Source organism: Cyprinodon tularosa, unplaced genomic scaffold (assembly GCF_016077235.1).
Source record: "Cyprinodon tularosa strain WSP-4 unplaced genomic scaffold, ASM1607723v1 ctg663, whole genome shotgun sequence".
Lineage (NCBI taxonomy): Eukaryota > Metazoa > Chordata > Actinopteri > Cyprinodontiformes > Cyprinodontidae > Cyprinodon > Cyprinodon tularosa.
This window is the reverse complement of record NW_024039411.1, coordinates 28295-45836: the sequence shown is the minus strand read 5'-3', so window position 1 is coordinate 45836 and position 17542 is coordinate 28295. Positions and strand designations below refer to the sequence as shown.

Sequence of the window (17542 nt, the reverse complement as noted above, 5' to 3'; positions counted from 1 at the left end):
GCTGACTTGACAGTTGTCCAAAAGACGACCATCGACACCTTGCACAAGGAGGGCAAGACACAAAAGGTCATCGCTAAAGAGGCTGGCTGTTCACAGAGCTCAGTGTCCAAGCACATTAATAGAGAGGCGAAGGGAAGGAAAAGATGTGGTCGAAAAAAGTGTACAAGCAAGAGAGATAACCGCACCCTGGAGAGGATTGTGAAACAAAACCCATTCAAAAATGTGGGGGAGATTCACAAAGAGTGGACTGCAGCTGGAGTGAGTGCTTCAAGAAGCACCACACACAGACGTATGAAAGACATGGGTTTCTGCTGTCGCATTCCTTGTGTCAAGCCACTCTTGAACCACAGACAGCGTCAGAAGCGTCTTGCCTGGGCTAAAGAGAAACAGGACTGGACTGCTGGTGAGTGGTCCAAAGTCATGTTCTCTGATGAAAGTAAATTTTGCATTTCCTTTGGAAATCAAGGTCCCAGAGTCTGGAGGAAAAGAAGAGAGGCACTTCATCCACGTTGCTTGAAGTCCAGTGTAAAGTTTCCACAGTCAGTGATGGTTTGGGGTGCCATGTCATCTGCTGGTGTTGGTCCATTGTGTTTTCTGAGGTCCAGGGTCAACGCAGCCACATACCAGGAAGTTTTAGAGCACTTCATGCTTCCTGCAGCTGACCAACTTTTTGGAGATGCAGATTTCATTTTCCAACAGGACTTGGCACCTGCACACAGTGCCAAAGCTACCAGTACCTGGTTGAAGGACCATGGTATCCCTGTTCTTAATTGGCCAGCAAACTCTCCTGACCTTAACCCCATAGAAAATCTATGGGGTATTGTGAAGAAGAAGATGCAATACACCAGACCCAACAATTCAGAAGAGCTAAAAGCCACTATTAGAGCAACCTGGGCTATCATAACACCTGAGCAGTGCCACAGACTGATCGACTCCATGCCACGCCGCATTGCTGCAGTAATACAGGCCAAAGGAGGCCCAACTAAATACTGAGTGCTGTACATGCTCATACTTTTCATGTTCATACTTTTCAGTTGGCCAACATTTCTATAAATCCTTTGTTTTTATTGGTCTTCAGTAATATTCTAATTTTCTGATATGATGAATTTGAGATTTTCATTTGTTGTCATTTGTAATCATCAAAATTAAACAAAATAAACATCTGAAATATATGAGTTTGTATGTAATGTATGAATATAATATACAAGTTTCACTTTTTAAATGGAATTACTGAAATCAATCTACTTTTTCATGATATTCTAATTTTATGACCAGCACCTGTACATTTTATTAAGGTGTTGCCATGTGGCCAGATTGTGATGAGTTTCTAAGTCAGTTGTGTCTTTGTAGTTATAGATTCAACTTTAAACATCTATTCTATAGTCAAAATGTGAGAATAAAGACACCTTGTTTTTTTTTCTTTTGTTTTTAAATAGTAAATAATTATCAATATAGCTTTCCATTTTTTAAGGCATTTTTATGCTGAAATTCTTTCCAGAATTCTATAGCAGGTGGTTCTACGCATCAACACATCAGATGGTTTCTAAAGGTTACAGGTTCTTTATAATTACTCTGACAATTATATGGAAATGTACTGATATAAAAAAAGTACTTCATTTGCAATTTTGAATAAATACTTTTAGAATCAAGTAATTTTGAATACTTAAGTATTTTCAAAAGTGAGTACTTAGGTATTTTAACTTGATTTTTGATGTGTTTTTTACTTGTGGTTAAGTAAGATTTGACTATGAGTATCAATACTTTTACTTAACTACTATTGTTGAGTACTTCATCCACAGGAAGCTGCAGCATCGACGTCTGGAGCAAACCCCAAAAACATAAGTTCCAGCAATTATTAAATTGATTAAGAATCACATTTAAATGCAATGTTCCTTCAACATTGTGAAATTTCGTCATAGTAATGTCAAATTATTAAAAGGATAATTTTTTTTATGTAACTTCAATTATTTTTACTGTTTAAATGAATTAATGTAACCATAGACCCCGGCCACTAGGGGGCACTGAACGAAGGTTAACTTAGACCAACAGGAACTAAAGTAAGCTCGTAATCGTTGGGAAGCTTTTCGTTAATAAGGTAAATAAATTAAGTCTTTAATAGCGTCGTGAGGCCTTCGTCTGATCTACAGTTAAGGTGAGTTTAATCGGGACTATTACTGATATATTCCACGTTGTAATTTTAGCAGAATGCTATGTTGTCTGAGAGCTAGCATAAGTAGGCCGCACAGCCTCGGAGTATCCTAGCTGAAGCGATCCGCACTGGAGTGGCGCGACAAACTTGCGTTAATTTTTTTTTTTTTTCGAAGTTTAAAGACTTCCTATTTTACTAAAATCAATTGTTTTTGAAATCTTATATAATGTAACCGAAATATCATCTATATTCAGAGTTAAAGTCAAAGATAAGGTTTTAAGTTGTTTGTAACGGCTGTGCTAGCATAACAGCATTTTAAATTCTATTTGTTCGGATATTCTTTTAGGGAATATACTGAGCAGAGAATATTAATCGTGAATTAAGTTTAGGAAAGAGTTGTTGAGACTGTTTGGGCCGGTCCGTTTCAGTGTTTTAGTGGGAGGAGGGAGCGGAACAAGTCCGGGCAAATCTGCCAGCAGCTGTTAGCCTGTAGCTGTTAGCCTGCAGCTAGCGGCTCCTGTTAATCCTTTACAGTCTGAGAAATCCACACTTATTTTCGTTTATGGAGCTCTAATAATTGTTAATCAACTGTCGGAAATAGTTTTAATAATTATTTAATTTCCTTAAAAGTAACGTAAGAGTATATATATATATATATATATATATATATATATATATATATATATATATATATATATATATATACTTTTGTTAACTTAAATTTCTTTTAGTTGCTGGAAGTAAATGTTAATTGTGCAAATTGATGATTAAAGGTTGACAAAAAATGTTCATAAATATTTGAGGATTTTATTTTTATAGATAAAGATGCTATATGTATATTATATATCTTTTTGGAAAAAAATATTTTCTTGTGAAGATGATGTAACATTTTTTACTTCAAAATAATTAGAGAAAAAAATTAAGTTGAATTCTTTTCGTGTCAGTGTTTAAATAATGTAGTTTGATCAATTTGATTCAAAGAATTTGAAAACGTTTGATTTTTTTTTTTCATTACATATACACAGACCTGATGATTAAACAGATTTAAACGTTTAAATCTGAATGTTAAATTCTTCATAATGTCAGATAAGCAGTTAAATACAGGTGCTGGTCATAAAATTAGAATATCATGAAAAAGTAGATTGATTTCAGTAATTCCATTTAAAAAGTGAAACTTGTATATTATATTCATACATTACATACAAACTCATATATTTCAGATGTTTATTTTGTTTAATTTTGATGATTACAAATGACAACAAATGAAAATCTCAAATTCATCATATCAGAAAATTAGAATATTACTGAAGACCAATAAAAACAAAGGATTTATAGAAATGTTGGCCAACTGAAAAGTATGAACATGAAAAGTATGAGCATGTACAGCACTCAGTATTTAGTTGGGCCTCCTTTGGCCTGTATTACTGCAGCAATGCGGCGTGGCATGGAGTCGATCAGTCTGTGGCACTGCTCAGGTGTTATGATAGCCCAGGTTGCTCTAATAGTGGCTTTTAGCTCTTCTGAATTGTTGGGTCTGGTGTATTGCATCTTCTTCTTCACAATACCCCATAGATTTTCTATGGGGTTAAGGTCAGGAGAGTTTGCTGGCCAATTAAGAACAGGGATACCATGGTCCTTCAACCAGGTACTGGTAGCTTTGGCACTGTGTGCAGGTGCCAAGTCCTGTTGGAAAATGAAATCTGCATCTCCAAAAAGTTGGTCAGCTGCAGGAAGCATGAAGTGCTCTAAAACTTCCTGGTATGTGGCTGCGTTGACCCTGGACCTCAGAAAACACAATGGACCAACACCAGCAGATGACATGGCACCCCAAACCATCACTGACTGTGGAAACTTTACACTGGACTTCAAGCAACGTGGATGAAGTGCCTCTCTTCTTTTCCTCCAGACTCTGGGACCTTGATTTCCAAAGGAAATGCAAAATTTACTTTCATCAGAGAACATGACTTTGGACCACTCACCAGCAGTCCAGTCCTGTTTCTCTTTAGACGCTTCTGACGCTGTCTGTGGTTCAAGAGTGGCTTGACACAAGGAATGCGACAGCAGAAACCCATGTCTTTCATACGTCTGTGTGTGGTGGTTCTTGAAGCACTCACTCCAGCTGCAGTCCACTCTTTGTGAATCTCCCCCACATTTTTGAAGGGGTTTTGTTTCACAATCCTCTCCAGGGTGCGGTTATCTCTCTTGCTTGTACACTTTTTTCGACCACATCTTTTCCTTCCCTTCGCCTCTCTATTAATGTGCTTGGACACTGAGCTCTGTGAACAGCCAGTCTCTTTAGCGATGACCTTTTGTGTCTTGCCCTCCTTGTGCAAGGTGTCGATGGTCGTCTTTTGGACAACTGTCAAGTCAGCAGTCTTCCCCATGATTGTGTAGCCTATAGAACTAGACTGAAAGACCATTTAAAGGCTTTTGCAGGTGGTTTGAGTTAATTAGCTGATTAGAGTGTGGCACCAGGGGCCATCAATTTTGAACCTTTTCACAATATTCTAATTTTCTGATATGATGAATTTGAAATTTTCATTTGTTGTCATTTGTAATCATCAAAATTAAACAAAATAAACATCTGAAATATATGAGTTTGTATGTAATGTATGAATATAATATACAAGTTTCACTTTTTAAATGGAATTACTGAAATCAATCTACTTTTTCATGATATTCTAATTTTATGACCAGCACCTGTAAGTTAAAAATAAATTTGTTAATTCAGGAAATCATCTTCAGTATTTCTGGCATTTGTTTCGTTGGATTGTTTGGTTTATTTAAAACTACATCAACTAATGAATAAAATAATCCCTTGGTCAAAAAATAGCATAATTTAAATTAAAGTCTCATTATATGAAGCCAACTAATAAGAAGAGTTTTGTTTAACAGTTGATCTTTACCTTAACGTAAATGTTTGTCTTTATTTCTAAACTTTTATTTTACAATATTCAGGCAGTTTTTTAACTGGAATATATAATTTTCTTTCTTTACTGTTTTAATCACAAGTTAATGTATTGTTTACAGTTTCTTTTCTTTCAATAACCTCTTTTTAATGTTGAAAATAAAATCCAGTGGATTAGATGCTGATAAAAACTTATCAGTTCATGTTTATGTTGAAAACAGTCATTAGGAGAAACCGTTTCCTTTATAGCTGTTATATATCCTTTGATGTGCTGCCAAAATAAATAATGAATGAACTTCTTCATCTTGTTGTTCCATAATAAACTGAGATCAGCCTCAGATTAAGACAACCTAGAAGGTTTTTTTATGTAATCCATTTTTGCTCTGGTTCTGGTTACTGCTGGTTAGTGCGACCACAGGACTTGTTGTCATGGTTAGCTAATCTTTGGCAGTGATGACTCACCCTGGACTAGTCCCGGCATGTCTGCTCACACCAAAACCAGATGATTGAATCAGCTGTTCCAGTCAATTTGAACATGTGGTTCCTGCTGCTGACTCAGCCTAGGCTGATAGGTCCTCCCTGGCTGATCTAGTCCCAACATGTCCGAGTTGGACTATAAGAGGCCGAGTTGCTGCTCTGCTCCTCTCTCAATGCACTTTATCTGCTTTTCTTTGCACAGGATGGGCTTCTAGGACCAAATCCTCTTTAAATACAGGTAGGAATAAATTCTGTTCTCTAAGCTCTGTTTTATCCAGTGTTAAAAAGTGAGTTTAGCTGTTTTTGGGAAACAGTTTACAGCCAGATTATTCCAGACTTATTTCTGCTAGTTTGGTTAAATGAGCTCTGATCATTTTTAATCAATTGTTGGAAAGCGTTTTAATCTTTTTATTTTATTTCTATTCTTTTCCTTAAAAGTAATGATAAAAAAAATATATTTGTTAACTGAATTTCTTTTAATTGTGCAAATTGATGATTAATGGTTGATTAAAAAAAATCTTCATAAGTCTTATGTGGAAAATAATTAGCGAATTAAATTACTTTGATTTATTTTCGTGTTAGTGTTTAATGTATTTTGATCATTTTGATTTAAAGAATTCAAAAACATTTTATTATCTTTATCATTACATATACGCACAGACTTGAGGATGAAACTGAATTAAAGGTTTAATGTTTAAATCTAAATGTTAAATTCTTCATAATGTCATAGATAAGCAGGTAAATAAGTTCAAAGTAAATTTGTTAATTAAGGAAATCATCTTCAGTATTTCTTGCATTTGTTTTGTTGGTAAAAACACATCAAGAAATTAATAAATAAAATAATCCTTTTGTCAAAAGATAGCTTATAATTTAAATTAATGTGTCAACTAATAAGAAGAGCTTTGTTAAACAGTTGATCTTTATTTTTTTATTAAACTGTTTACCTTTATCTCTAAACTTTTATTTTACAATATTCGGGCAGTTTTATTTTACTAAAATTTATCATTTTCTTTCTTTACTTTTTTAATCACAGGTTAACGTATTGTTTTCATTTTTTGCTGTTTTATCCAGTGTTCAAAAATGTGTTTAGCTCTTTTTGGGAAACAATTTTAACTATAAAACATTTTGTTTTCCTGCAACTTTTTAATCTTCCTGTAAATGTTTAAAGGGCCTTTATCACATACTCTTACTTGAAGCATAGTTTTATACAATGTTTTTTATTATTAAACGTCCCTCTGATGGCTTATTTTGTATTATTTCAATATTTTCCACTTCTTTTTATTTGTTGGCAAAAGTAATCGTAGGGGTTTTTCTTATAATAAGAACACAAGACAGGATATAGGATATTGCGAATGAATGGCATGAGTAAGCTTTAAGTGATCTTTTTCTGTGTATAATAGGTGACTGGACCCCTTTAAAAGACTTTATAACTAAAAGGAAACAAACCTAGTTATAAAATTATTTCCTTTTCAGGTGAATAATGAAGCTGTAGTCTGTTTTTTTTGTCCCTCCTCCCAGATACATAAGATATTTCAGGCTTTTCATTCCTGTAATTTTCATATTAAAGGTATAGTGGAGGATTTTTGCACATTTTTGAAAAGACCCGTCCTCTCCACTTTAAAAAAAAATGCACATGCACAACCCTTAGCGACAATTAAACATGTGCGAGAGCGTGAACGAGCCCAATTCTTCTTGTGCACGCTCTGTTTAAAAGTTGCTGTTCTCATAGGTCATAGAAGCTTATTGTGAACGTCCGCCTTAACCCCTAAATCCTCCATCACTCTATAGAGCGGGGGCTTTATAGTGAACTCAGTTAACAGACCGTTCGGACAGATGATCACTGTTTTTGCTCCTTTTTGGTCACGTTTCTCCTCGTGCACGCTGTTTAAAAGTTGCTGTTTGCGTTGCTCATACAAGCTTAGTTTCCAAAAGAAGATTTGCTATTTTTCCACTATGTCCGACTCGCCACAGGTAGGTGGAAAACAGGAACAGAAGTAAGCTGTTTTACTTCAGTACCCGTTTTTCACTAGAATGATTGACAGCATAATTATTTAGATGATCCACCCAGAAAAAGAACGTCCTCCACTATAGCTTTAACAGCCTCCAGATAAGGATTTTACCCTCTACAGCAGGAAGCTCTAAAATCCACCAGAAAACAGTTCAAAGTGCCAAATGTTGGGATAAAGGAGGAAAAAGGCTTTTATTTTTAAATTGGAATCCTTCTGAAATCTTCCTCTTCTGCTTCTTCTAAAATGCAGACGACAAACGGCTTCGCCATGTCAGCCGACGGGGAGCTCAGCGCAGAAACAACCAACCAAAACAAACTGGTGAGATCAGCCGGCCGTCATTTCAGGCGTCCCTGTTTCCTGCTTTCAAAGTCTGACTGTTTTTTTTTACCTGTTTGTGTTCAGGTAAGACCGAAGGTAGAGTTCTGCTCATTGCTCCAACACGCCGGAGCCACCAAAGATGTTTTCACCATGAAGGAGGTAAAAGACCTCATCATTTAGAGTTTCAGGAAAATTATTACTATAGAACCCCTGTAGCTTCTTTTATCTTTGGTTCTGTTTTTTTACTTTTTATAGAATAGATTTAATTGGGAAGTTTTAAACAGTTTATGGACAAAAAAACAAGAGGCCAGAAATAAGAGGTAGCGAAAGGTTAAGGTTTAAGATTAAACAACCGAATAATAAATCCCATTGGTTTACTTTTTTCATTTAGAGCTAAAATGTTAATATTTTTCTGCTTCTGTTTAAGTACCGTTCTTGTAGCATTTGATCAGAGGCGTCGCTCATAGCAAAAAACAATCCTTTAAGTTTTGGTGATGATCCAGATCATTATCTGGATGGAAAACATTTTTAAGGTGCTCTATTATGAGATTGAGATATTTGGTGGAACAAGCAGTTCCCCTGTATACCAGAGGGTGGCAGCAGTGGTTGACAGCCTCAGCATTGGACTCCATAAGTCCAGAGTTATTTTACTGAAGACAGAAACACAAGAAATGGAACATTGTTGGTTTGTTATCAGGATCAACTGATTTTCTGGAAATGTTTGACCAGAGGTGCCTCACGCCAACACTTTATTTAAATGTGGTAATGATGCAGATCATGTGACTTTAGCTGCAGGTGCAAACTTAACAATTTGGATTAAAAGGAGCTTTTAGTTTTGCTGCTCTCCTTTCAGTAACTGTAAATCCCTTCATTGTCCCACAATAAGGGAAATTCCCTCTCTGCATTTAACCCCTCCCCTTGGGGAGCAGGGGGCTGCCATTGTGAGGCGCCCCGGGAAGCAATCAGGGGTTAAGAGTTTTTCTCAGGAACCCAGAGTGAAGGCTGTGGGGATCGAACCGGGTCCCGGTTGTCTTGTTGTCAGTTTATTTCTTCTTGCTGTTTATAGCATGAAGTTCCGTCTTTCCTACTGAAAGACGGAACTTTTAAGAATATTTTCTTGTGAAGACGATGTAATCTTTTGACTTAAAGTTAATTAGCAAAATAAATTACTTTGATTTCTTTTTACGTCGGAATGTTTCAATAATGTGTTTTTGATTAACTTATTTTAAGAATTTAAAAACTTGTATATTTTTATTAGTTGTGGGCATAGATTAGCTTTTAATCTAGATAAATTTCACTGTAATCTTGGTATTAATCCAGATTAAACTAGATTCAAATTCACTCATTTGAATTCTGCCAAAGGCTTTCATGATGTCTGTTCTACCTCCAGAATTTAAAATAACAAATGTACTTTTTTTTTGTTAAAATTCTTACTTTAGATTTTTACAGTTATACTTTTTTTGCTCATTTATTTCTGTGTTTTGGTGCAAAAAATATCGTCCCACTTCCAATTCTAGATGTCCCACTTTAACGATATGTCTCCAGAAATGTGACTTTGGGGCAGCAGCGTTTTAGGATAATACTAACATCTGTGATTAGAATGTCTTTTATGATGCGACGATCCCGAGGTTCTTAACAATCTATCCTCACTCTACCTCTAGAGAGGAAATAAGCTAAATAAATACCTGAGAAGCTACAGTTTCATAAAGCGTCCGACTTTACTCACATTCACCAAAGAAACCATCAAGAATGCACGTAATGTCGTAATCCTTCATGGTTTCTTGGTAAAATCAAATTTAGAACTATAGCGTTACCTAAAGCGAAGGAGATAAATTCCCAGCTGGTTCTCAATGTTGACAGATGTCCAATGGTCCATCAGTGCTGAACCGTCGCCTCCACCAACTTCTCATCTTTTGCGGCTTTCTGGTCATGTTTTCTCCTCATGATAGTTCGCCTTTGTTAGATGGGTCACCTGTGGCCGCCTGGGCTGCAGCATCCATGTTGAATATTGTAATTTCACAGCACGCCTACACAGGTAGGAAAATTTATTCTCACCTCCAGATAAACATCCGCACTAAACTATCAAGGTGAAAGTCACCATCAGTTTAGACCCAGCTGCCATGTTGTTTTATCGCCCGATAAAAGTCCGCTCCCATAGTTTGATAACCTCCGCTAATTTTTATTATTACATATACACAGAAAAAGACAGGATGATAAAACTGTTTTAACGTTTAAATCTAAATGTTAAAATCTTAATGTCATAAATAAGCAGGTATATAAGTTGAAAGTAAATTTGTTCTTTCAGGAAACTGTTTCTCACATTTGTTTGGATTGTTTGATTTCTTTAAATATGAAAAGTGAATTCTTCCTTAATAAAAAAATACATCAACTGATAATTACAATAATCCCTTGGTCAAAAAAAAGCTTGTAATTTAGATTATTGTGTCATTTTATGAGGCCAAATAATAATAAGAGTTTTAACAGCTGATAATTACCTTTATTTAAATATTTCTAGTTTATTTTTTCCATAAAGTGCTGCTGCCCACTGATCAGCTGTTCTGACCCGTAAATCTCTGCTTACTCTGAAGTTCAGGCTGCTTGTTTTTAACTTTCTGCAGTCCCATCGGAGCGTAAACGATCTACAGTCGTTCTCAGCTCGGCGCCGCCGTATCGCAAAGATGTCTGCCTCCATACAAACACGACTCGCTCCCATATGATCAGAAATAGCTGTTTCTATGGCAATGCATATATAATTATTGAGACTGCAGTTCATAGATGATGATAACATGTATAACATTTTACAGCTTTAGAGCCCAAAGATTGAAGCTAAATAATCATCATCATCGCTGTGGTTGTTGTCCTTTAATCTTTCTGTTAGCATTTAGTGACGATGTTCCGCCGCTGAACTGAAAAAGCCCCAAAGAAGGATTGAACAAGAGCAGATTCTACAGACATGCCACCTGCTTTCAGACTTTTAAGGGATTTTTCTAACCTCAGCGCCTCACATGGTGTCCAGCGTTCAGCCGCTGGGCTCAGAGCGGAACAGAAGAGGCTTGTTGAAGCTCCATGAAGGATCCGCTGACAGGATCCAACGTTCATGGTTGGAGAAATGTTCCGCCCAACTTCTGCGGTTCTGATCCCAAATTAGAGCAGCTTCCAATGTAAAAAAGATTTTAATTATTTATGGAACTGAGAAAACTGTTTGTTGATGCAACTGATGCAAACAGAATCTATGATAGAAGCTAAACAAGGTCGTCTTTTTTCTTATGAACTAATAGTTAAAGCGTCCTGGACATGAATTCCAGTCCAGTTTCTTTGCTTTTTCCTTCAGATGAAGGTTGTTAACGTTTCTGATCACGACTGGGTTTTCCTCCATGCTCTCGTTTCCCCCTCATGATGGATTGTGGGTACCTGTCCTTTCCAGGTGATGTTTTATCTGGGTCAGTACATCATGCAGAAGCAGCTGTACGACCCGAAGCAGCAGCACATCGTCCACTGCGCTCAGGACGCTCTGGGCCGAGTTCTGGGCGTCGACAGCTTCTCTGTGAAGGAGCCGCGGTGAGTCTGACTCCGTTTCTCATCCTCACTTTCTGCTTTAAAGCTTCTGTTTGGGAACTAAAACATGTTGATGCTGCAGGGTTTTGTTCGCAATGATCACAAAGAACCTGGTGGCCGTGAAGAACCAAGGTAGGAAGCTCGTCTGTCTCCTTCCTCCTCAGACTCGTTCTCTTAGCGAACCACAGACCAGAGCAGATTAAAATCAGACGTGTTTAATGCTTGTTTTTCTACTGACAGGCAGGTGGAGACAACTCTGTTTATACTTTATAACTTGAGGATGATTGTTTTAGATCCAGAAAGATGCAATCAGTTTGATCTTTATCTCCTTTATCAGCATTTTTCCTTCCTCTGAGGCAGCTTTCATTTTTCCCATCAGAAGTGAGACGCATTAAATTAGATGTTCTTTCCAGGCGTCTGATGCAGCTGTTAGATGCAGGATCTGCTTTTAAAGTTTAACCTTTTACAGTCTAAACATCATATGTGAAGAAAAAAAATGGAGTTAAACAAAATCAGAAGCTTGACTGACCTCAGATCGGAGATTATACCGAAGAAAATCCGATTTTCTTTTCTTTTTTAACAGCCAATTTTAACGTTTTAGGAATAAAACCTTTGAACCATTTCATGTTTTTACCCAGATGTGATTAAAACGTTCAACATTCCTGTTTTTATAGATTCATGTAATGACTTGAGTGAAGGTCCCAACAGCCAGACGGACAGAGAGACGGAGGTAAGAAAACAGCTTCTTATCACAACTTTTATTTTCTCAGGTTTTATTCAGAAAGAAAACGTTTGACCTTAAAGTATAAAATGTGATTAAAAAGGAAACAAGTTTATCTGAATGGGACCAGAAGTGGGAATAAATGTTTCTACTGGAGTAATTGGGTTTCATTCACTAACCTGCTGCTCATCGCTGCTAAATCGACGTTTTCTCTTATTGTGTTTCAGGAAGGAGCCTCAGAAAGCCGCTCCTCCTCTACAGGCCAGAGAAGGCGGCGGCGGAGGACGAATCCAGGTGAGTTTCCTCATTAAATCACCTGCTGCTTTAAACCAGCCAATCAGCACCAGTGTGACATAAGCCCCGCCCACACAGGACCCTCCCACAGCGCAGAGGGGGAGGAGGAGGAATCGGCAGAGGACGACGAGTCAGATGACAGCAGGAAGAGGCGGCGCTCGGACAGCTACTCGCTGACGTTTGACGACAGCCTGTCGTGGTGTGTGATTGGTGGATTGGGGAGTGGGCGGGACAGACTCAGCAGCCAATCATCGGACTCGCACAGCACGGTGAGAGAGGCTCTCAGACGCAGAGGTTATGGATGTTCGAGGCCGTTTTCTAACCAGGGCTCCGTGTCGCTTCAGTCGGGCAGGTCAGACGTGACGATCGGCGCTTCAGACTCGGACAGCGACAACTTCAGCGTCGAGTTTGAGGTGGAGTCTGTCGACTCTGACGATTATAACGAGGACGACGCATCTCTGTCTGCTGATGATCAGGTGAAGGTCTCAAACATTCAGACATTCTCCTATTTTCAGATGACTGGCAACCAAAAGCTGGAACTTTCCTTCCTGGTTCCTGTAGAAAGTTCTCATTATTTCTTTAAGGCGTGTTGCTGTTTTAGGTTTGATGCTCTTTAAAAACAGAAATATTCAGTTAGAAAGTTTTTCTTTGAATTCATTAAATCTAAAATCAAGAGCTGAAACAATCCTGATTATTTCAATAATCCATTCATTTAGTAATCTTACACTGTAAAACATGTCTTTAGCTGACAGAGCGACTCACTTAGAGCAGGAATTAAACCAAAATTATAAAAAAAGTAAATATTTTTTATTTAGAGAAATATGTTGTGGTCTATCTGTGTGCTCTATCCAGAACCTTTTAGTTTTACCTCCTTTAATTTAGTAACAAATCTTCTTTAAGGCGCCTTTTGCTATCTGATTATTAATCAATTTTCAAAATAGTCATTAGTTGCAGCTTTTTTAAAATCAAAGTTTCCTTTAAAGTCTTAGATTCGTCTTAAACCTGCAGAAACGCACGGTTCCTGCGCCATTTTTGTTTTTAGTCCCGACTGTTGGCCACTGTGATAGCAATCCCATAATGCTTTGCAAGGAGAGCTCTCCACGCAAAGCATTCTGGGATTTATCTGCCTCCTCTGAAGCCTTTCTTTTCTTCTCATATACTTCGTAGACACTTTTCCTCTTACGACCCTCGGCCATTTTTAAAGAACCGCGCTAAGAAAGGTGAGCTTCAATGACTGAAACCGTAGCTCAGATATACGCCTGAAAGTGTGCAGAAAAAGATGGCTAACGGGTCGATCACGTAGGACGGCCTTACGTAAACATATCACCAGAATGATTGACAGTTAAGGGCTGGTTATACTCCAGCAGCAGTGTGTCGCAGTGAGCTTGATGCAGAAATTTTTGATTTATGCTCAATATTGAAGCGTGGTCTGCGCTACACGCTGTGGGTCTAGATACGGCCGAGGCGGCGAGGAAGTGGGGGCGATTTTAGTCCGTCAACGCAGGGACATGAGGGTGAAAAAGAGTCCCAGCGTTCTCGCACGCCTCAGATCTTCTAGCTGGTCAAACTTCATGAGAACAAAACAAGCCGGCCTCCTGTCTGCGGTCACCTACAATTTAGGAGAGGTGCAGCGACGTCTTTTTGTTTAGTGCAACACCTACGCAGACGACCTGGTTTCAAAGTATAAATCGGCCTTTAGGAGGACCACTGATTGAGATGATCTGCTAGGAAATAAAAGATCGTTCTCTGGATAGTCCTGCAGGTTTTAGAGGTTTCTCTGCTCCAGCATAGCTTAATTTAACCCAAAGCTGATTAACAGGCTTTTTCTGAACTACAATAATCAATCAGCTGTGATAAAGCAGAGAAACGTCTAAAACCTGCAGGACAGCTGCCCTCAAGGACCCACTATGGGAATGCCTGATCTATACCTTTAAAATGGCAGAATGGGCTTCCTCTCTGGTGTCAAACCTGTTTTCTGCTCGTTTTTCCCAAAATGGCCGTATATCATGTCTGCTTTGAGGTAGGCCTGCTTCTCTACCCGACTGCTTCACAAAGATCCAGATGCTGTTTCCTGCTTAGAGATAGAAAACAGGAAAAAGACGTGAATAAACTGCTGCAGCTACCTGCTGTATTAAATAATCCTTCTCCTCAGGTGTACGAGGTCACCATCTTCGAGGCTGAGGACGACGACTCCTTTGATGAAGACACTGAGATCACAGAGGCGGTAAGTGTCGACGCAGGAACACCACCTGAAAGGCAGACGTCACTCTTCACTCAGGCCGCTGCGTTTCCCTCCCAGGATTACTGGCGCTGCGCCAAGTGTGACGAGCTGAACCCGCCGCTCCCCAGACACTGTCTGCGCTGCTGGAAGCTCCGTCAGGATTGGCTGCCTGAGGCCACCTTCAACCCCAAAGCACTGCCGTCAAAGCCAACCGACCAATCAGCTGCCAAGGAAGCTGCAGGTGTGTTTTAGTCCATCCAGCATTTTCGTTTCTTTAGAGGAGAAAAGAGAGAAATAAAGGAAAGAGTTTTACACTGGAAGCTAAAGCTAAAGGCTAGCTTTAGCTTCACTTTCTTACATTTTTCTCCATTTGAACTTAAAGGGAAAAACCTTCTGAGGAATTAGGCTGTTTGGGAATAAAACCAAACTTTGATTACATTTAAAAAAGTAGAAATAGTTTTTCTCAGGTCTGGTTTTGTCTCTTTGTTCTGAGAATTCGTTGAGCAGAGCGTTTGCTTACTTCTTAGCGTTCAATTATGTCCTGCAGTCTCTGGAAGGGGGGAGTAGCTGGTCCAGTATTTAGCAAACCTGATGACCTGAAAACAATCAGAAAATAACTCGCTCTGTCTTCTAAAGGGTCGGATGTGGAAGAGAGCGAAGGAGTCGACGTTCCGGATGGAAAAAGAGCCAAAAGTCCTCTAAACTCCCAGGGTTTGTCCGACTCGTCTGCACCGAACTCGCAGGACCTGCTCTGCTCCTCCCAGCCTTCCTCGTCTTCTCAAGAGAAGCTCTGGAGAAGCTCTGAATCTCAGCCTTCATCTTCCTTCTCCTCAGGCGACTCCCAGGAGCTCCTCCCCTGTTCTCCCTCGCTGTCGCTGGAGCGCAGCGTGTCGGCCGAGTCCAGGCTGCCGGACTCGTGCCTGGACCCCTGTCTCATCTGTCAGTCGCGGCCGAAGAACGGCTGCATCGTCCACGGCCGGACGGGACACCTGATGTCCTGCTACATCTGTGCCAGGAAGCTGAAGAAGAGGAACAAGCTGTGCCCGGTGTGCAGGATGCCCATCCAGTCGGTGGTCCTCACCTACCTCAGCTGAGTCGTCGTCCGTCAGCCGGCCGGCCCACCTACCTCACCTCCAGACCCCCGGAATGTTCCAGTTCAACAATAAAGCTGAACTTACTCACAGCTGGGCTTCAATTTACTCTACGCAAATTAATTTCCTTAAATATGTCTAATTTTAATGATTATTTGAACTAAATGTAAAGAGATCTGCCAAAAATGCTCTTAAAGGAATAGTACACCCAAAACATGATTAGCCTTCATTTTCTACTCACCCCCATGCTGAACAACACTCTGGAGTACTTTTTTGATATCTCAAATGCATCTGGAGATCTGGGAGGCTTCTTGCTGTCTGCTGACATTCAAATAATGGAGGTCTATGGCGCCCGAGGCAGAAAGGTCCATAAAAGTCCACAAAAAACGTGTCAATATTCCTCCATACTGCTCGTCCAATGTATTCCAAGTGTCCTGAGTGGGTAGCGTCCAGAATTTACTCGAAACGAAGTCATTTAGAATGTTTTAGAGCATAAACAGTAGTTTATAGGATTTCCTAATAGCGCCCCCATGCGCACTCACGATTCTACGGAAGCCGGCAGACCAAACCAGCGCATTCAGCTCGGCAAAGAACTCATGCTCTTCCTCAACACTGAAGTCCTCAGACATTTTTCTTTCGTTGTTTCTTTCTTTGCACAGGTAAACAGCACATTTCTTCTTCTACGCTTTCATTATCGGCAGAGCAGACGCTGAATGCGCACTTTCTTCCGGTTTCGTCTGCCGGCTTCCGTAGAATCGTGAGCGCGCATGGGGGCGCTATTAGGAAATCCTATAAACTACTGTTTATGCTCTAAAATGTTCTAAATGACTTAGTTTCGAGTAAATTCTGGATGCTACCCACTCAGGACACTTGGAATACATTGGACGAGCAGTATGGAGGAATATTGACACGTTTTTTGTGGACTTTTGTGGACCTTTCTGTCTCGGGCGCCACAGACCTCCATTATTTGAATGTCAGCAGACAGCAAGAAGCCTCCCAGATCTCCAGATGCATTTGAGATATCAAAAAAGTACTCCAGAGTTTTGTTCAGCATGGGGGTGAGTAGAAAATGAAGGCTAATCATGTTTTGGGTGTACTATTCCTTTAAGTTTTCTCTTCTTGTTCAGGCTTTATAGATTTTTTTTAAACATTAATGGAAAGTTTTAGTTTTCTAAACGAAAGCTGAAGCGTTTCCTCCTAAGAACGACTCAGCCATGAATGTTCTGCTGGAAGAACTGGTCAGCTGTGCTTCTGCTCTGGTTTTACAGATCAAATTTAAGGGAAATTATTTAAACATTTTGTTCACTCCATGGTTGTCACTTATTTAAAAAAAAAAAGTCTCACCTTGTTTGTTTTGCTTTGAAAAATGTCAGACGGCTTAAATCTGTCTTTTAATTTGTCGTCAGCCAATCAACTCGTTCCTACAATTGACAATGAATAAATATTTTATTGTACATTTTTTTTTTGGAATGAGTTTCTCATGTAAATCTATGAAACCATCAGAATTAATACCTTTATTGCCATAACAATGCAAAATACTACATCTGTATTTAAGACTTAAAGTTATTTGAATAAGATGGATTTTACTAAGATTTCTGTAGTTTGTTTTTTACTGAATAAACCTTTAACTCGCATTTTGTTTGAGCTGAAAATTATTTCATCTTGTGGCTGTTGGAGTTTAAAAAAACTAGAAACCTTAAATCTCTGTTCTGAGTGTTTTTATTTTATTCAACACTAGGGGGCGGTGTTGCATTTCTATAATGCAATAGGTCAGAATTTACTCAGGTTAAAAACATGCT

At 38.9% G+C, this 17542-nt stretch overlaps 1 protein-coding gene across 1 annotated transcript; it reads left to right on the top strand.

Moving 5' to 3' along the window:
• The first annotated feature begins 2001 nt into the window (after positions 1-2001).
• Positions 2002-15929, top strand: mdm2 (MDM2 proto-oncogene). The gene is made up of 13 exons (XM_038267160.1): positions 2002-2152; positions 5737-5772; positions 7793-7861; positions 7946-8020; positions 11286-11419; positions 11499-11548; positions 12091-12146; positions 12365-12431; positions 12510-12700; positions 12776-12907; positions 14584-14655; positions 14731-14893; positions 15289-15929. The coding sequence occupies exons 3-13, from the start codon at positions 7811-7813 to the stop codon at positions 15744-15746; spliced, it is 1449 nt and encodes a 482-aa protein (XP_038123088.1). The 5' UTR covers positions 2002-2152; positions 5737-5772; positions 7793-7810; the 3' UTR covers positions 15747-15929.
• The last annotated feature ends 1613 nt before the right edge of the window (positions 15930-17542 follow it).